Here is a 19,411-nt window from a genome sequence, read left to right as displayed (position 1 = left end):
CACCTGCCATCCTGCCCTGAGGAGTGTGTACGCCTCCTGCGGAAAGAAAACAGAAGAGTTTGTTAGGAGCAATTTAAGCCAGAAATCCTGCACTGTCCCCAAATCTACCTCCACACCCCATGAGGGAGATGTTCTACTTAACAGCTGACACTTCTTCCAGCAATAATTAATCCCATCAAAGCTGTGTCTGCTTGCTCCCAGGAGAGATATAATTAAAATCGGTCATTAGCATTGCAGGGTGCAGGGCAGCCTGCCGGGATCTGCAGCACGGAGAGGAACGGCAGCCACTCGGTGCCAGTGGGAGCAGGGGAGGAGCGTCCTCACCTGTACCTGGGCTGCTCAGAGGTCTCCGAGGGAGATCGCTCGGGAACAGAGAGGGATGTTGACGATAGTGTCGTGGCTATGGAGGCCGTGGTAGCTTCTTCAAAGGAAGGAGGAGTGCAAGGGAGCAGGTCTGGCCTGCCTGCTGGCCCAGAGCACAGGCAGGGGAGAGGCAGGAAGAAGAGATGATTAGGTCAAACACCACCACTTCACCTACACCAGCCCCGTGAGAGGCTGTTCCACCATGAACCTGCACACCCGCACTGGGACTGGGCACTCAAACCACAGACAGGCAGAAGTTTAGCTGGGTCCGTGAACATGACAGCCTCTCCCAAGGCGTCCTCTGGAGAGAGCCAGTCAGCACCACTTCCAGCACAACAGGCAGGGAACAGAATGCCAATGAAGACGTCTCACTGGTGACCAAAGCTGGATTAAAGGCTTGGATCACCAGGGATAAATATCCAAGTGAATTAAGAGATGAATTGAGTGTCCAGTGCTTTGCACAGGGAGCAATCCAACACCCATGTGCCCCCCAGCACTCAGCTGTAAATGCAGCCAGATGGAAGTGAAGGAAAGGCAGCACAGAACCAGCCCATTCCTCTGTTTTCCAGTGGCAAGATCCTACCTGTTTTAACTGCCCAAACACTGTCATTGGAGTGCTGCAGTTCCCAGTCACCCTCCCTCCCCCCACCTTTTTTAAAGGGTAGAAAATGCAACTTTCTGATGGCTTTTGAGCTATGACTTATGGTACCCCTTGGCAGCAGCTGTCTTGCAGCAGTGATGCAGGTGACCATTTTTACTGCAGAACCCCACAGTGCTGCAAAACAGGGATTTGGTCTCCTTTGATGCAGAGGTGTTGCATCAAGTACCTGCTGGTGCTGCAACAAAACAATGTACTCTTACCTTCTTCCCTGTCCTGGTTAGGTTTAGCACCTGCAAAGCACAGCAAGACATGCAATGAAGAGCTATCCATGAGGAAAGATCTGCAGTCGGTGCACAGTGGGGAGCTTGATGACAACAGGGGAGGATCCTAAGGAACTGCTAGGAAAGAGAGGGTAACCACAGAGCCAGTACCCTGACCGGGGCTGTCACCTTCATCGTCGAGCGTGGGGTAACTCCTGGCCGCCCGCAGGTCGTACTGGGTGTCGTCCTTCTCGGAGGCCAGCTGGCTGGCCGAGAACGCTGCAGTGGGACCCGCCGTCTTCACGGCCAGCAAGGCACTGCGCCCTTTCTTCGAGGGGGACGACTTCAGAGCTGGGGGAGGGAGGGAGACAGAAGGTCAAATTACCACCACCAGCTACTGTCCCACCAAAGGCATTTTTCCCTTCACAAGGAGAGGCTCTGCCCTCACACACACACCTCCTGGACTGAACCAGGTCAGGTGCAGGGACTGGGTGGGAGGCTGAGCAGACCAAGGCAAGCTGTGACAATCTGAGGGCTCTGCAGTTGCCAGTTTTGCTCTGTATCATGGAATCTTGGAATGTTTTGGGTTGGAAGGGACCTTAAAACCCATCTCATTCCCCTTTCTCCATGGGCAAGGACATGGGCACTATCTGCAAACCCTGTCCAGCCTGGCCTTGGGCACTGCCAGGGATCCAGGGGCAGCCCCAGCTGCTCTGGGCACCCTGTGCCAGGGCCTGCCCACCCTGTGAGTAAAGAATTTTTTCCTGACTTCTACTCTAACCCTGCCAGCTCAAATCCATTGCCCCTTGCCTGTCACTATCTGCCTGTATAAAAGTCCTTCCCCCTCCTTCTTCTAAGCCCCCTTTAAGCACTGGAAAGGGCTTTGAAGTCTCCCGAGAGCCTTCTCTTCTCCAGGCTGAACACCCCCAGCTCTCTCAGCTGTACCCCAGTGGAAAACCCTGCTCAGGCTCCAGCCCAGACTCCTTGTGAGGGCTGCAGCAGCGAGGCCGAGGCAAAGCCTCACAGCACAGCAGCCCCTGAACTTGGTACTTACAGGAATTCTTTCGAAATACTGTGTTGGTCATGAATTTGAAGAATCTCTCTGCATAAAAGCTGGGTCTGTGTACTGACACCGTGTCCTACAACAGCAAGAAGCAATTGTTTAATTTTAAAATGATCCCTCAAGGCAGAATTTCTGTAACAACCAACACAGTCTGTTTTATTCCAACATTTAGCACTGATAGAGCCTTAAAATGGAAAGGCTTAACTGAAACACTCTAATTAATGCTATAAATAACCCTGAGGCGTTGCCTCTGATTGCATTTGATTATATTCTTGCTGTGATTTTATAATGGATTTTGGTGATTTTATTCCTTTGTAGACTTCCTGGATTTTTTTAAACACTGGCCTGATTGCATACATGAAATTTCTTCTGGCTTTGCTGGCTGCCATTCCAAGTACACCTGGATACCTTTGCATGTGACACAGACACCCAAATTTAGCCAAGGGTCTCCATACATTTCAAATGTTTTTGTTTAAAATAGTAAAACTGAAGCTCTTTCTGCTTCTGATGTGTGACTGTGTTCCCATGACTTGGCATCTCCACATTTCCTTTGCCACATTAAGGGAAGCCAGGAGATGCAACACTGAAGAACGGTTTCCACATGCAAGGTTGTTCTTTCAGAAACACACACCTGGCTGCTGCAGGAATGAAGCCAGCAGGGAAACATGGAAAGGGATTTGCTGGCAGAGAGCTTGCTGAAGTGGAAACAGCCAGTCACCAAAGAGAACAGCACAGGGCTCCTGACAGCCCAGGAACACACACACCTGAGTGCGTGCTCCTGGTGTCACGGGAGGAAGAGAGGGACAGACAGGAGCAGGGGAGGAAAGCTGTGAGCACAACTGCTCAACATGTGAGGAACTGGACTGAGCAAGGAAACCTGGCTGGGAATAAGTGGGACCACCCTGCTGTGTGAGAACTGCTCCTTTCATCAGCTGCAGCTGTGCCAGGTCAGGCTCTATAAACAGCCACCAGGTAATCCTGTGAGTCTTGGACAACTCCTGCCTCTGCACAGGCACTCACCCCATCATGGACAAGGGCCTTCCAGGTGTGTTCTAACTTCTTGATGAACCTAATTCCAAGGAGAAGGGAAGAGAAAAAGAAAGGTACAGATTCAGGCATGCACTCAGTACTAAGCCCCCTTTCATACCCTATGGGGGAGATCCCTGAGCTGCCAATGTCACCAGGACTGAGCTTTGTCCAGCATCTCCCCAGCCAGGTCAGGACTGCCTGGGAAGTAGAGAAGGAGGAGATGGGCTGGAAGAGATGCACCTTCCACCCATGGAGATATGCTTCCCACACTGAGGTGGGAAACTACTTCTTTATGAGCAGCTCATCATCCTGAACAAAGGGCTGTATGTTCCCACCTGTTCTAAGGACACGATGGAAGCCCATGGCTAGCTTGGGGCAGCCATATCTACTCATCCTCACAGTCTCCAGGAGAAGACATCCCCCCTGCTTTCATTTGGTACTAAGAGAGATGTTATCAGCCAGAAAAGACACACTGCCAGGTTACCTACCTGTATGACTGCAGGATATCTATGATTCCAACGTGCAGCAGGAGACGCTCTCCTTTGCCGTTCACTGCTGGGATCCCTCCCATCCTGCAGGTAAAGCAGAACTTCAGCAGGTGCAGCCTCAGCCAGAGCACCTGTAACACCCAAGCTCAGGGGAAGGGCAACAGCAGCCTCGCTAAGGGGCTCTGGTGTGGTGTCAGACACATCCTAAAACCTGCGTGGTCACTTTGTGCACAACCACGGGAGTCACCGACTGACCTGGCCTGACCCCAGGTGTCCCAGGGTCACTGCCTGCATGGCCAAACACCACTGTCACAACAGAACCTGCGTCATGTGGCACAGCTCTGCCTGGGTCACAAAGTACCACGGAGTTTTTTCCTGCCTACTTTATTCTGGGGGTCAGGTTATTTATCACGTCAGCGAGAGCTGTCTGCCATTAGGGCAGTAAACCCTTAAGAGTGAGAGTATTCCCAGTCCACACTAATGCCATCCTGCCAAAGGTGCAGCAACCATCAGCACCAGCACACAGCCAAAACACAGGGCTACCAGACAGGCCACTACAATTATTGATGCAGCTTGAAGGACTGGAAACACCACGGTATTATCTCAGCTCTCAGGACTGACCCTCCATCAAACCCACAGCAGCTGGTTTCAGACAGCAGCAAGCAGCAAACTCCACAATTCCTTGGCCCAAGAGCCAGGGAGCCAGGCAGAACCCCAGATCAAGCACAGCACAGGCTTGGGGCAACCCCCAGCCTCCAGCTCCAGCAATGACTCCAGCACTTGGCTACACTGCTGTCTGCTAACCCCACTGGGATGGCCTCAGGGAACTGCCAGGGATTCCAAAGGTGGGAGTGATGGAGAACTCCAAGCTCCTAGGGACAGGCTGATCCCTACTTCTGCTCCAGTATTTGGGTGCTGAGCTAGAACTGAGCGAGTCTCCTCCCTAGGGCATGGGTGGATGTTTAGAGGCTGTTACACAAGCTGACAACCTACAGCCTGGCCTAAGAAGAGAGACTGCTGTGAGGCCAGAGCCTTACAGAACTATTTCCCACCCTGGCTTCCCCCTTTCCCACCACAATGGCAGCACTACCAAAATCCCAGGAGAGCTGCTCCCTTGAACAGTTCCTGTGGGCCTCATTAGCGACTTCCCACTCCAGCCTCCACCTCTGCCTCTCCCAGCAGCACAAGCGAGCCCAGGTTTCACCTACGTGTCGTCCGTGTCTATGGACTCCCCCCGGGCAGCCCCTCCCTGGATGGACTCCATGGCTGTGGAGTACAGGGCCTTCTGCCCCACGGGACGCTTCTCATCCGACGTGCTGTGGGCTCCCTCCGACAGCTGCTCCCGCTCGTGCTGGTCTATGTTATGAACCCCAAGCAGGAGGCTGTAGTCCATGATTTTAAAACTTTCCAACACCTACAGGTTAGTATTGAGTTCAAGAACAAAGACAAAATATCAAGCCAGCAGCAGAAATACAGACCCCCGAAGCATGGAATCAAAGCAATCAGAGCAAAGCATCCCATCCACATCCCCACTAACAACTCCTTTGACAGAGCCTGAAAGTTTCTGAACCAACAGTCACCTCTGGGCTTGACTGCACAGAGTTTGGCCATCCCACACTCACACCAAAGGCCTGAAGACTTGCAAACAACACTACCGCATCTGCTGCACAGTGATTGGGAAAATGCTCCAGCAGAGCAGCTACAAGTGGAGCAGACTGCCAAAGTGTGATGCACCAGGCAAAGGAACACAGCCTCAGTCCTCAGAGGCTGCCATGAGATCCAACTCTACTGCTTGGCTTTCAGGGAAAAGGGCAGGAGAAAGGACTGATCCTACTCTGGGGTCAGCAGATTAGCAAGGTTCTCAGTCGGGGATTGCTCTTCCTCATGCTTGAGAGCCACAGAGGCTCCTTACCCTGCCTCTGAGCTGCCCCCTCCTTACCAGACAGTCTCGCTGCAATGTCTTCACCAAAGCGCTGAAGGTGTCTGCATCCAACATCAGGCCCTCGGGCATGTCTTGGATGAAGTCCAGGTCCTTGTACGTAGGGCTGGACTTTTCTTTTTCCTTCTTGGATGCCCGGCGCTTGTAGGTTGAGCCTTTGAGGTCAAATTTCAGGTGCATTTTCACCACTCGAGGCAGGATGTTGTTCATCACGACCACGCGGATGTTTTTGCCCCCGGACTGCACACAGTACAGCCCATAAAACTTGGGCAGCAGCGTCCGGGGGTTCTGGTTCAGATTCTGTAGCAAGGATGAAAAAAACCATGGAGAAAGGTCATTTGAGCAGAAAATCCCTGCTGTGTTCACCACAAAGCACGTCAACAGCTGGACTAGGGATTCTTTGCTGAGAGATTTTCTGAACTTAACAGGAGCTCAGTGTATACATTTGACAAAGTCCTGCATTTCAGTGGCTTTAGGACCTGAAAATACAGGGACTGAGATGTTCAGCATTCTCTGGGCAAATAACCAAGTCCGGAAATCCCCTACTTTCCCCAAGTACAGCAGCTAAAAAAGAGACACCAAACTGGGAGAGAAATAAACACAATAAGTGGGAACTTCAAGCTTAAAAATAACAGCTCTCTTTATCTCTTCACAAGCATCAGAATCAAGAGCCATTCTCCAGCCCAGAATAAACCAGGGTTATTTTTTAAACAAAACAACATAAATGTTCTCCTCCTGTTGCAGAGTTGCTTTATAAAGCAGTCAACCAGAGAGCACGGATATCCTGTTCTGCTGTCATGTCCTTTTTTTAGGCAGCGGAATGATTAGGAATGACATGACAGGCAGGATTTGCTTGTTCAGCTTTGGGCACGTTTGGGAAGGAAACAGAACTTCTCTGCACACTGTGGCAGGAAGGACAGACCTGACAGGTTCTGACAGACAGCAGAAATGGGACTGTATTAAAATTTCATTCCCCTCAGCTCACCCACCTGGGCACAGCAGTGAGCCCTCTTGGAGAGTGCCAAAAGTAACAGAGGCAGGTAAATGGAAACAGCTTTAAATAACTCAGGATGAAACCACCCTGCTTCCTTTCCCTGACTCCTTTGACATGGGTGGTTTCCCAGGAGCAGCAGAGCGATCGGGGTAGTGTAGCACCACAGAACCCACAGACAGTGGAAAGCTACAACAGGTCACTCAGAACTCTGCATCAGACAGGTAAGTTCAGTTTAATTCACCAACTGCTTGTCAGGATGATGGCAGGATTAACAGAGCAACTCCATTCCCACTCAAAACCCCACACCTGATTTACTACACACATTCAGGCAACAGGCAGTGCTTTCCAAGAAAGCTCATCCTCTCCAGGAATGTGAGTGTCACCTGCAAAAGCAAGTGATTCACAGAATCTCAGGATGGTTTGGGTTGGAAGGGACTGTAAAGACCATTTGGTTTCACCCCCTGCCATGGGCAGGGACACCTTCCACTGTCCCAGGCTGCTCCAAGTCCTGTCCAACCTGGCCTGGAACACTCCCAGGGATGGGGCAGCCACAGCTACTCTGGGCAACCTGTACCAAGGCCTCACTACCCTCACAGGGAAGAATTTCTTCCTGGCCTGGCTGTCACTAACACACAGACATCCCATAACCTGGCTCCCTTGGGTAAATTTTCCCCAGTAAATACTGAGCGAGGAAAGGATTTTCACAGAACCAGTGCAGGATCACATAAACCCACTGCACCAGGCACACAGATGAGGCAGCAGCATCACTTATCATCACCTTCTCCTTGGCATCTCCACAACAAAAAAATCCCTGGTCATTCTAACTGAATGTCAGAGTCCTCATCCATAAAGCTGGAGCGTCCAGCACAGTTGTGCAGGGAGACCAGCTCCTGGATTTTACACCCAAACAGCAGGCCTGGGTCCAATTTACTTCACCCAATGCAAGTCTCTGGGTCTCAATATCCTGCCTTGCCAGACTGATGTGCAAAGCTGGCTGCTACCACGGTGGCCTCCAGCTTGGAACTGCAGCCAGTGGGAGCCAGGACAACCTTCGGAGTAGCTGTCAAACAGCAGGAATGGGACAGATTCAGGGACAGCAGTGCTTTCCCCACAAAACCAAGGTGGTTGTGTTATTGCCTGGAGAAAAGGAGGCTCGGGGGGGACCTTTTGGTCTCCACAACTCCCTGACAGGAGGATGCAGCCAGGTGGGGGTTGAGCTCTGCTCTTAAGGAACAAGGGACAGGACAAGAGGAAATGGCCTCAAGCTGTGCTAGGGGAGGTTTAGGTTGGATATTAAGGGAAATTTCTTCATGGAAAGGGTTGTAAAGGATTAGAACAGGCTGTCCAAGGCAGTGGTGGAGTCACCATCCCTGGAAGCATTCAAACAATGTGTGGCTGTGGCACTTGAGGACAAGGCTTAGTGGTGACCATGACGGTGCTGAGCTGAAGGTTGGGCCTGATGATCTTGGTGGTCTTTTCCAACCTTAAGAGTTTTAGGATTCTGTGATTGCAATCAGCAGCCATCCCCAAATCCAGGCTGGGGCAGATGCACAGTGCCAAGCAAAGAGGAATGAACTAGTTCTGGGAAAAGGACACTAAGAAACACACATCTGGGAAGCCATTCTGAGGCCAGAACATGCCTCCAAACTGTGGCACAATTATCTGCCTCATGTTTACCCAGAGAGTTTGCAAATAATCAGTAAGATTTGTGCTTCTGGGACTGGCTTCATGACATGCTGTTAACACTGGCCCTGGCATGGGGACAGGCCACAAGACACCCAGGTGGAGGACCTGCCCTGGGAGATGCTCTGGACAGAAAAGCTGCCATGACAAACCCGAGCTGGGTCCGAGCTCCTGGGTGATACACACCATGTAGTATCCAGGAAGGAGCTTCTGTAGGAATTCAGCTTCCTTGTGCATCACAGTTTTTATGATGAATTCATCGTCGCTGGTGACATAGAAGAGGGAGCCGCTGGCCCCAGGGTTGGACAGCTCGATCAGAGGCTCGTTACATAACGAATACTGGTGAGAAAAAGGAAAAAAAAGGTGATGTTTTATCCCCCGTTTATTGCAGATTTGAGTTCTATGCCCTCAAGGGCCTTCCCCAGCATGTCATCACCCTGGGAGATTAAGGGGTAGCAAAGCTCAAGTGAGAACTATTTTCATTATAGGTTAGGTCTGAGCAGCCAAACTGATGGACAATTTATAATTAGAGACTAAGATTACAGTTCAGAGCATCCCAACTGCTCAGTATCCAACTAATCATCTGCTTTCAGGAACATCCAGCCTTCATAATGACATCTTATCTGTTCCCATTGTGCCTGCACGCACGTATCGCATTCAGGCTCTTTGAGCACAGCCCAGCACACGCTGACGGACACAGAGGATTTCAGGAGACACCACAACCTGCTCAGGGAACCACGTATCACTGCACTGGAGGGAACACAAAGCACTGCCTGTTCTCCCCTGGCCTTGTGCTCTCCTATTCCCTGCAAAAGCAAGTGCCTGATCCACAGAATCCCACAATGGTTTGGGCTGGAAATGGCCTTAAAGCCCATCTCATTCCATACATGGGCAGGGACAGCTTCCACTAGACAGGTTGCTCCAAGCTCTATCCAACCTGGCAGTATTTTTACAGCCACATCTCACTCCATCAATCCTGCTGAAAACACACGACAAGACTTAGCCCAGGTGTGCAATCAAGAGGGATGAGCCCTGCTCAAGCACAGCAAAGAGTTCTGCATTGGGACCTGAACTGGGAGAACATGTCTAGTCACCAGGATCCTCAGATCCTCAGAGGACAGCAGGTCCTCAAATAAGGACTTGCCCAGCAGCAGAGGAAAACAAAAAGGAGAAAGCAAAGCAGGCGGATGCACTTTTCAGCTCAGTGCCCACCCAGATACTGCAGGGGTCAGGTGGGTTCAGGGCAGGATCACAGAGCTGCCCAGCGAGAGGTGAGATGGGGAGAGGGAGGTGGGGCATGGAAGGGAGATGATCAGAGCAATAAATTAAATGCTCATCATTATGTACTGAAAACAGCTTTCAGCTCTGCACAGATTAACAATCCCAGACTTGATCAAGTTAATCATCTCATGCATAATTAAAGGCATTTGCTGCTGTGGCAGGCAAGAGACAACCAGGAGAAGCAGAAACAACAAATCAGAGCCATGACCTTTGCAACTGAGGCAAACTCCATGCCTGTCTTCAGTTCTGAACACTCATCCATCGGTCAGCACTGCCTTGGCTGGCACAGGAAGGGTTCACTGTTACCCTCCCACCAGGCACTGGCACAGGTCTGTTTCACTGGGAGTGTTCAGCTGCGATCACCCCCATCTACAGGTGAGGTCACACAGAAAGGGCTGTTCCATGTGTGCACTCACGGGTGTGCTTCCTTCCCCAGTTCACATAAAGGCAAGGGCCCAAATTCAACCACAGTGCACTCGAAGCCTCAACAGCTTGTACTCCAAGGTATTTGAAAACCAGCCTTTCCAGCTCTAAGGAGCTTTTGGAGCACAAGAACAAGCTGTGGTTTATTCTGTCTTGGTAAGATGATTAAAATAACTACACTCACATAGCTCTCCAGTGAGTACACAAGAAAAAATTCCCATCTTTGTCCTTAGAGCCGCAGGGGACATTACAGGGTCGCACCCAGCAGAACACAACTCCTTTGGCTGGTAACAGTAAGTTATTGTTACCACAAGGACCAGAGAGGGAAGCCCATTGCAGGGCTTACACAGCTTACACTGTGTGCAGGTCATGGCCTCCCTCCAGTACAGGCTGGCAGCTGCCACTCAGCAAAAGCAGACTTGGAATCATGTAATGTTTTGGGATGGAAGGGATCTTAAGGCCCATCTCATTCCACCCCCTGCCATGGGCAGGGACACCTTCCACTAGCTCAGGCTGCTCCAAGCCCCGTCCAACCTGTCCTGGAACACTCCCAGGGATGGGGCAGCCATAGCTGCTCTGGGCAACCTGAGCCAGGGCCTCACCACCCTCATGCTAAAGGTAAATAAAGGAGGAAAAGACAGAGAAATGTAAAAATATATCCATACCAAATAATCATCTGGACGAATCCCAAAGAGCTCTCGGAAGTAGCGGAAAGCCACTGGGGCATAGGTCTTGAACCTGAAGTCGGCGTAGTGGTGAGCCGGGGTGAGGTTACTGCCTTCGCTGCACAGAACACACACATGGGCAGGGCTGTTACCATTCACCAGACATGGACACTCACACCAAAGCTACTGTGCATTTCAGATGCACTGAGCCTTGACAAAAGACATCTTTGGAACAACAACCACCACCTTTCTTCTGTGGTAGGACAACAGGAAAACAGGTTTCAAACTATCCGCCAAAATCTATTTCCAGAGAGTAAAGGAACAACCACTTGCCAAGCAGAATATATTTACACAGAGAACATAGCTTTTATGAGCTTTGTTTATTCACAGTTAGAGAGCTCCCAGAAGGAGTTTCTTCCATCTAAGACACGGTATGATTTTGCGGAAGAAATTCTAGATGGACAGGTAGAAAGAAGCACGTAGGAAAGGTAACAAACTGGAGTGCACTGTGCTTCTCTGCAAGCCAGTGCACTGCAGAATCCAACACTTCCCACTGTTCTGTTTGTATGTCACGGAGTGGATTTAAAACATTCAGAGCATGGAACTCTGATCTAAAGACAGATGGAAGCTCTCTTGAAAAATCAGTGAGAGAAAAAGAAATAACTCACGCATTCATTCTTCCCCCCTTTTCCTTTACCTTGGGAAAAAAATGCTCTCCACCACGTAGAAGTCCTGCATCAGAACATCTCTCTCTGGCTTGGAGCTCAGATTGCCCACAGTATATCCAATCCCCAGCTGGATGGCCCCCTTCAGAGTGGATGAGGTGGTCTGGCAAAAGGAAAACAGCAGCCAGTGAGCATTTCACAGCAGATAATCATGGTAGCATCCCCTGCATTTCAATGCACCCGTGTCTGTGACTTCTGTGGGGTCATCTCAGGCACTAACTTGCTAACCAAGTTTACTCAGCTGCTGAAGAGATGAATTAGGGATTCAGATTTGCTGTTTGCAGGATTATGCTGTCCAAGGGTGCTGCATAAAAATCTCAACCAGATTAATAATTACTGGGCCATAACTTTTCCTCTGAGCCTGTCACCCACACTTGGGTGCCATCACCCACTCCCCAAACTCAAACCTTTTTGTAGGTGGTTTCCCCAGAAGCATCCACGCTTCGATGGCCAATCTTCTTTCCTTGGCCTGGCTGTCCTGGCAGTGATGGGCCCTGCAAGGAGAGCACAGGGACAGTCAGGGCACAGGCTGAGCTGCCACCAAGCACATACAGAGCAGCACAGCCACACTCCCACGCTGTACTGCACAGAGGGATCACAGTACTGCCAGAGAAAACCCTGCAGAGTGCCAACAGGTGAAACTGATGCTCTTTGATTTCTACTTCCACCCCTCAAGAGGAGTTAGAATAGCAACACTCCACCTGACACCCCCACTGCTCGCTGGCAGAGCCCTCAGCAAAGATGCCGAGCTCGGAAAAGATCCAGCTGCCAAGGTTCCCCTGGTGCTTGACTGAGGTTTCCCATTGATTTAAAACAGTGATGTATTAAATCAAACAGCCACAGAGATTTATTCTTAAAATCCCACAGCCTCAGGTGTCACACTGACACCTCGGGCTTTGCTGGAAAGATCAGAGCCAGCTGATGGGGACAGCCCAGCCCCACACACACTGAGATAATCCATTTAAGCAAGATCTCATCTGTTTACAATTCCAAGGCTGAGCCTATACAGGGTGAACCACAGGAATCTCTCTTCCACAAGTTTTGCAGTTTACAGAAATGCTATAGACTGCCAGTACTTCAGGGTGACAACAAACCTGCTCCTGTCCCCTTGTCCTCTCCTACCTCTCTGTCTGCCTGGGCCTTTCTTTGCCAACCCAGGAGGTAGCAGGTTGTGGCTGCTCTTTTAACAGCCTGGTGTAATCAGGTGTTGGGAAGTTCCCTGCAGCTCCTTTTGCAGCTCTAGGGACTCTCTACTCCACCACCAGGTGACATAGCAGCCACTCCCAAGCTCTCTGCCAGGTGACCCCCATGGATCCTGGAGTCCATCAGACAGCTAGAAATGCTGGTGAGACACCAGCACCATTTCGGGGTTTGCTACATTGCAGAACAGCTTTGGATGCTCCCTTGAGTAGCACGCAGAGAGATCCAAGGTCACTTCCCAAGAGACACGGTTCTATCCCTGTCCCTCTTGAGTGCTGCACAGACCCAGCTCTGAACCAACGGCTCCAGCAAACAATGGATAATTTTGCTCAGACTAAGAAGTTCTTTGTACTTTAGCTTTTGATCAAGAGCTTGCAGTTATTTTTGATCAATCTGCTTGTACTAAGGGGCAGTCTTGAGTTCTCCTTCAAAAGTCCCATTTCCTACCCTATTTCATTAGCAGAGCCAGCCTTGCTCCTGAGCACTCCTCCTCCAGCAGCTGTGAGCAGCAGCACAGATCAGCCTCTCCTACCAGCCCGCTGGATCTTACTCCATGCAAGCCCAAGCTGCGCTGTCCTGCCTTGCCAATGGCTCACATCATCCTCCCAACATGATGAGCAGACACAGGCAGGGGGAAGGGACTGCCATCCTAGGAACTGCAGTGACAAAAGCCTTTCCAGTCTCTTGCTCTGCTTGTGGCTGCTTCCAGGGCAAGAAACAGTGGCCCTATTTGTGCACTGAACTATGCAACCAACTTCCACAGAAGTTGAGCCTCCCACTATGCATATTCCTGTGCAGGTACAAAAGAATCAAGCGTGGCATTCCAGGGAATTTTTTGGGAAGATTTTGCTGTTTGTGTATACAAATTCTCATCACCACAGGTGAGGAATGGGAAGGGGGATGTAAAAAAATTTGATCAAACAAAAATCATTTGAACATGATGCCCTAAACCACAAGTGTGGGTTTCAGGGAACAGCTTTCAGGCACAGAGCCTCCTACTTGATTCCCTGCTGCCAACTGTGAAGAGTTTTGCTCCAGAAGGTAACAGTGACTCAGAACCTGTGACCTGAAATATCTACAAGAGAAGATGAGTCCCTGGAGATGTTCCCCTGTTTTAGGGCTTCACAAATCACAGGCTCCCTGACTTGGCTCCCACCAATGGGTAAGACCCAACACAGAGGGCCTGGAGATGCCCAACAGATGCATTCTTTAGTTAGCACTTCCAAGTGCTGGTGTGGAAGAGGCGCCCTCAGTCACTGACGTAGAGGCATCATGGATCATCCAGCCAACACTGGCCACGTGATGAGCACAATCCCTCCACATCCCTTCTGCAGCTGCACTGATGCCAACAAAGGGACCCCGGAGACCTGCCACTAATTTTATTTCTCCCAAATAACAGATATTAATTTTTAATAATCTCGTAAGTATTTTGAAATCCAGTTTTGATCAAAAAAGGCAGGCAAAAGAGTTTCCTAGAGCTCTGTGTTACCATTTTTCAACACAGGATTGTCAAACCCAGCTTTACACATCTCACCTCAGTGATGGCTGTCTTCTTTGGGCCCAGACCTGCAGACAAAAGGGAAGAGCATCAGGAAAAGTAGGGACATAAAATAAAAACCCCCAACCCAACCACCAAACCTCTGAGAAAACAGCTCAATGCTTTGTCTTTTCAAGTACAGCAGCCAGCCTTTAGAGCAGCTGGTTTTACTCCGTTTCAGCTTCCCTAGTGCAGGAATCTGACGGTACAGGAGTCACCTGAACAATTTCATATTCAGAAGCACAAAAATGCACATTTTTTCCCAGCAACAGTATTTCCTACAGGCTTCAACAGAGAGGTCTTGCAAATCTCTGCTGCCCCATTAAGCAATGGGTCCACACTACGCTGAAGAGTTGGCTCCATGCAGAAGCCCAGAGAGACACTCCTGAAGCTGTTTTCCAGCCACTCAGAAGGCACTTGACAAACTGTATTGATAATTGAATCTATTTATAGAATCCAATGTCCAAATATATCACACAAATGAACGCATCATTCATCTTTATTGCTGCCTCAGGAGAAGCCACTGCTGCTCCATTACAGCCAACGGTGGAAATCAGGGTTTTGCCTCAAGCTTTTAGATACATAATCAGAGCTGGAAACACAGGCCCAAACCCTCTGACATGAGGCCATCTCCCATTTCCTAGCCTGAGTTTGTTTTTCTGAGCCCAAGTTTGCAAGAAGTTCCTTCATTTCAGACAGCAGTGAGCACAGGCTCCTGTGTGGAATGTGGGACCATGAGATCCAGCCCAGCTGGCTCCCGAGAGCTACCATGAAGGATCAAGAGCTGCCAAAGAGGAGCTCCCCACACCACCCCAGCACCTCTGTGTGCACAGGCCAGTTCTCAGGGGGGAGTCTCCTGCACAGAACACAAACCCAAGGGACAGGTTTAATGCACCTGTTTCCAGGTATGAGCCTGCCACTCCCTGTTCCTGTCCTACAGCGTTCCTTATCAACCCATAATCCTTCAGAAAGGGCTTAATTTTGCAAGAGACCATCGAGGGGAGTTTTGAGTTCATCTACACTCAAATTAGGGGGTAGTCTTCTCTGGGGGAGAGTGGATGTGCTCTGTCTCTCCTGGCTGGACAGCAGGAAAAGCCTGGAGCACCCAACCCAACTTCTGCTGCTTCAGCATCTCCCCTATCTGGTGAAGGAAGAACTTTGACGGTTCACCTGTGGTACCTGTTCAACCCCCTCAAAGTGAAGCAGTGATGCTGCTCCAGGGCTTGTTTCAGAAGGAGCCTGAGCAAGAACTTGGGCAAACCTTCAGTAGCTGAAGCAGCTCCAAAAGAGCTGGAAAGGGACTTTTGACAAGGGCCTGGAGGGACAGGACAAGGCAGAATGGCTTCCCACTGTCAGAGGGCAGGGTTAGATGGGATATTGGGAAGAAATTCTCCCCTGTGAGTATGGTGAGGCCTGGCACAGGGTGCCCAGAGCAGCTGTGGCTGCCCCATCCCTGGAAGTGTCCAAGGCCAGGTTGGATGGGGCTTGGAGCAACCTGGTCTAGTTGAAGGTGTCCTTGCCCATGGCAGAGAGTGGAACTGGATGAGCTTTAAGGTCCCTCCCAACCCAACCCATTCCAAGATTCCATGATAATGGGATAACAACAGCACCAGGGAAGTGTGTGACTCAGTTACATTTCGGAAAATATTTCATACTCTGGAAAGCAAATAAACAACAAACCCAACAAAAAAACCCTTGGTGATCACAGGGGAGATGAAGCTGCTCTGACTCAGAAGTGCTGCAGGTTTCTCACTGTCCTGATCTTCACAAACTGGGCAGTCCCTCATGCAAAACAGGTCCCGTCATGTGGCATTTGGAGCTGTCTGCAGAGCACCCCCGGGCCTACAGCCCGGCCTGTGGGGCAGAGCCAGAGCGGCACGGGAAGAGTCACTTCTCATTATTTTCTTTTAAACAGTGCCCAGCTCCTGCGTCAGGAGCAGTCACTGAAACGCCACTCCGTGTGTCGCACAACCCCACTGCAAACGGGCAGAGGGAAGTGAGCAGAGCGGGAGCCCGAGGGGTGCCGAGCAGCTCCCCTCTGTCACACAGCCAGGCCGGGTCCCCTCCGCCCAGGGGGAGTCACTGACACGGGCGGGTGACACACACCACGAGTGACGTGAACCCTGTCACTCCTCCAGCACCACATGGCTCAGGACCACCGTGAGCTCCAACTGTGCCGAAAAATTAGTTCTTTGGCCCAAGCCAACACAATTTTGTGATTATTGAACAAAACACCCTGCAATGGCCCAGAGAGTAGGAAGTAAGGCTCTGAGTGAGCATTTGGCCAATGAACTTCCAGGGCACAATCTGAAGCAGCACTTCCAGAGCACTGGGGAATCCAAAGGAGCGAGTGCTGCTCCAGATTGAGCACTGGAAATCGCTGGGAACGCAGCGCAGCTGAGAGCCCCGGGCCAGGGGAATGTGCTCTCCCTGCATGGCTGCCACCGCTCTCCTGCCGCACTAATCTCGTTTCTGCACTTTGTCACAATTCCAGAGCTGGAGATTATCTTTAATTTTGTGGTAATTACCACAAGCCGCTTTCATTCCCAGCTTTTAAGTGTCTGCTGCTGTACACGTACCAAATGTGGAATCGACGCCAACCACCCGCACAAAGGAAAGGTATCGGAGGCAAGGAACCGCAGGTCTCTGGGAGAAATGACGCTTGATGTGGGTAAGAGCAACCCCAGCAAAACTTCCCTCTGCCTCCACCAGTAATAAAAAGTAGTCAGCTTTATAAAATCAACTTGTCTAGTCAGAAAATGTAAAAAATCTTCCACTGGCTCCTCTCTGCATGGCACACGGCTGTGCTCAGCTCAAACAAGCTGACAGATGGCCTGGCAAAATCTGATTTAACTCCAGCTCCGGGGGTTATAGAGCCAAGAGGCAGCACTGGGGTTTGCGGGAGTGGGAGCACTGCTGCGGGAAGTTTCGACACTTAACAAGCTAATTGAAATGATTCTTATCCGATTTGGTGTGGCTTACGAGGCTGTGCTCAAAAATGTGATGAGTAGCTCTGGAGGGGAAACCCTGAGATGAAACCCCAACTTTCTGCCCTGCCTCCAGTCTGTGCCTGGGCTCTGCCAGGCACTTCATGCATGCTTGACCTGCTGCCTTCAGTTCTGTTCTCATCTGTGCATGGCTTTGAGTGACCCTGTCCCAATGCTTGGGCTTCTACAGAAGTGAAATAAACACTTCAGTTGTGGCATTCAGCAATTCCCGTATCAGACTTAAATTGTGTTTTTTTTCCATATTCACAGTCACATCAGCCATCTCCACCACTAAGCTGACACCCTACAGGACAGGCAGGAATTTCCTCCTGGAAAGCCTCTGCACAGGAAAGGGCTTAAGTTTCAGCTCTACCAGTCAGAGGAGCAAAACCCCCACAAGGTGAGGGTGGTGAGGCCCTGGCACTGGTTACCCAGAGGAGCTGTGGCTGCCCCATCCCTGGAAGTGTCCAAGGCCAGGTTGGATGGGGCTACCTGGTCTAGTTGAAGGTATCCCTTCCACTTCCTTCAAAACCAGCTGAGGCAGGTTGACTTGCCAAAACCCTTCATCATCAAAACAGGCATTAGAGGCTTCTGTCCCCTGGAAAGGAATTTCTTAAAAGGTTTACAAAAATCCAGCAGAAGCCTAATTTAATATTATAGAATCCTAGAATATCCTGACCTGGAAGGGACCCTCAGGGATCATCAGTGCAGCCCCTGGCCCTGCACAGACACCCCAACAACCCCAGCCTGGGCATCCCTGAGAGCGCTGTCCAAACGCTCCTGCAGCTCTGGCAGCCTCGGGGCCGGGCCCATTCCCTGGGGAGCCTGGGCAGTGCCCACATGATCTAATAACTAAGCTTTCTTTATAAGACAGGTCTATACACAAAGACATATATTTATAAATTGTAAGTATTTGATGCTTTATGGTGCCCTAGAGAAGTCAAAAGAAATCTGAATAGCCAGTGGACTCCTTTCTCTGATCAGAACTGCTGCTGCATCTTTACTAAAAGCTTCACTTTACCTAAGGGTTTATAAGGATATACAATGTGACTGGAACTAAAAATACATGAAAATATAAATGCCACGTAAGCTCCTTGGCTGGAGGCTGCAACAGCATGACTCCCCCAGAAATCCAGCACGCCAGGGACCTGCAGTTTGCCACTCACTCCCAGCCTGCTCTAGTGGAAGGTGTCCCCGCCCATGGCAGGGGGATGGAACTGGATGAGCTTTAAGGTCCGTTTCAACCCAAACCATTCTGGGATTCTGTGAAATGCTGACAAGTTACACACACCCCAAAGGAGTGTGTGAGTCTCATTTTTCAATTTCTCCATTGAGAACAAGACAATGTGACACACCTGAACAGCCCATTTGGACATTAAAGGGATGTGGAGACTGTGACCAGGACACTACAATTCCCTGTTCCATCAGACCCCTAACACAGACTCACTCGGTCAATGCCTTACAGGCAAAGGCAGAAACAAGAATGCCAAGACAGGAGCTGTGGACGTTAAAGCCTCTACACATGTATTGCTATCGAAATACAGGCAGAAAGGATGGAAATTAAATGCATCCATCAAAAGAGACAGCTGTTACTGCCTGTAAGGGACTGCTGGTGAAAACTAATTAAAATTAAGGGGAGTTAGGGAAGGCAATTCAGCGAATCATGGAATGGGTTGGGTTGGAAGGGACCTTCAAGCTCATCTCGTTCCACGCCCTGCCAAGGGCAGGGACACATTCCACTAGCCCACTATCCTCTGAGCCCCCTCCAACCTGGCCTTGGACACTTCCAGGGATGAGGCAGCCATAGCTCCTCTGGGCACCCTGTGCCAGGGCCTGCCCACCCTCACAGGGGAGAATTTCTTCCCAATATCCCATCTAACCCTGCTCTCTGACAGTGGGAAGCCGTTCCCCTTTTTCTGTCCCTCCAGGGCCTTGTCCAAAGTCCCTCTCCAACCCTCTTGTAAGCAAGAAAACACTCCTCAACTGGGAAGCAGCCCCTAAGCCAGTGTGGCAGCCAGCTGGGCTTTCTGAGGAGCCAGCAGAAGCATCAGGCTGTGTCTCAAGGCACAGGCAACAGCAGTCCCTGAATTTCTTCTCGCACTCCACACGTGGGGCTCCAGCTCCCAGCACACAGGGCAGCAGCACAGGGCACTCCTGGGAGGGACATCACAGG

At 50.5% G+C, this 19,411-nt stretch overlaps 1 protein-coding gene across 10 annotated transcripts in view; it reads right to left on the bottom strand.

Moving 5' to 3' along the window:
* PIP5K1C (phosphatidylinositol-4-phosphate 5-kinase type 1 gamma) overlaps window positions 1–19,411 on the bottom strand; it is a 52,055-nt gene that overhangs the window by 11,947 nt on the left and 20,697 nt on the right. For 4 of the 10 annotated variants that reach the window (XM_048287567.1, XM_048287572.1, XM_048287577.1 and 1 more), the window contains exons 2-15: window positions 14,249–14,280; window positions 11,922–12,008; window positions 11,487–11,617; window positions 10,790–10,907; window positions 8,607–8,759; window positions 5,744–6,043; window positions 5,013–5,218; window positions 3,805–3,888; window positions 3,308–3,356; window positions 2,279–2,363; window positions 1,396–1,575; window positions 1,225–1,254; window positions 325–466; window positions 4–36 (exon numbers count right to left, since the gene is read on the bottom strand). In XM_048287567.1, coding sequence (XP_048143524.1) covers window positions 4–36; window positions 325–466; window positions 1,225–1,254; window positions 1,396–1,575; window positions 2,279–2,363; window positions 3,308–3,356; window positions 3,805–3,888; window positions 5,013–5,218; window positions 5,744–6,043; window positions 8,607–8,759; window positions 10,790–10,907; window positions 11,487–11,617; window positions 11,922–12,008; window positions 14,249–14,280 — 1,630 coding nt within the window. The remainder of the gene's footprint in view (window positions 1–3; window positions 37–324; window positions 467–1,224; window positions 1,255–1,395; window positions 1,576–2,278; window positions 2,364–3,307; window positions 3,357–3,804; window positions 3,889–5,012; window positions 5,219–5,743; window positions 6,044–8,606; window positions 8,760–10,789; window positions 10,908–11,486; window positions 11,618–11,921; window positions 12,009–14,248; window positions 14,281–19,411) is intronic. The other 6 variants (XM_048287569.1, XM_048287573.1, XM_048287571.1 and 3 more) reach the window with 4 other exon arrangements.

The sequence above is a fragment of the Corvus hawaiiensis genome, chromosome 28 (assembly GCF_020740725.1).
Source record: "Corvus hawaiiensis isolate bCorHaw1 chromosome 28, bCorHaw1.pri.cur, whole genome shotgun sequence".
NCBI classification, from domain to species: domain Eukaryota; kingdom Metazoa; phylum Chordata; class Aves; order Passeriformes; family Corvidae; genus Corvus; species Corvus hawaiiensis.
Note: the sequence above shows the minus strand (reverse complement) of the source record. Positions and strands in the feature narration are given on the sequence as shown.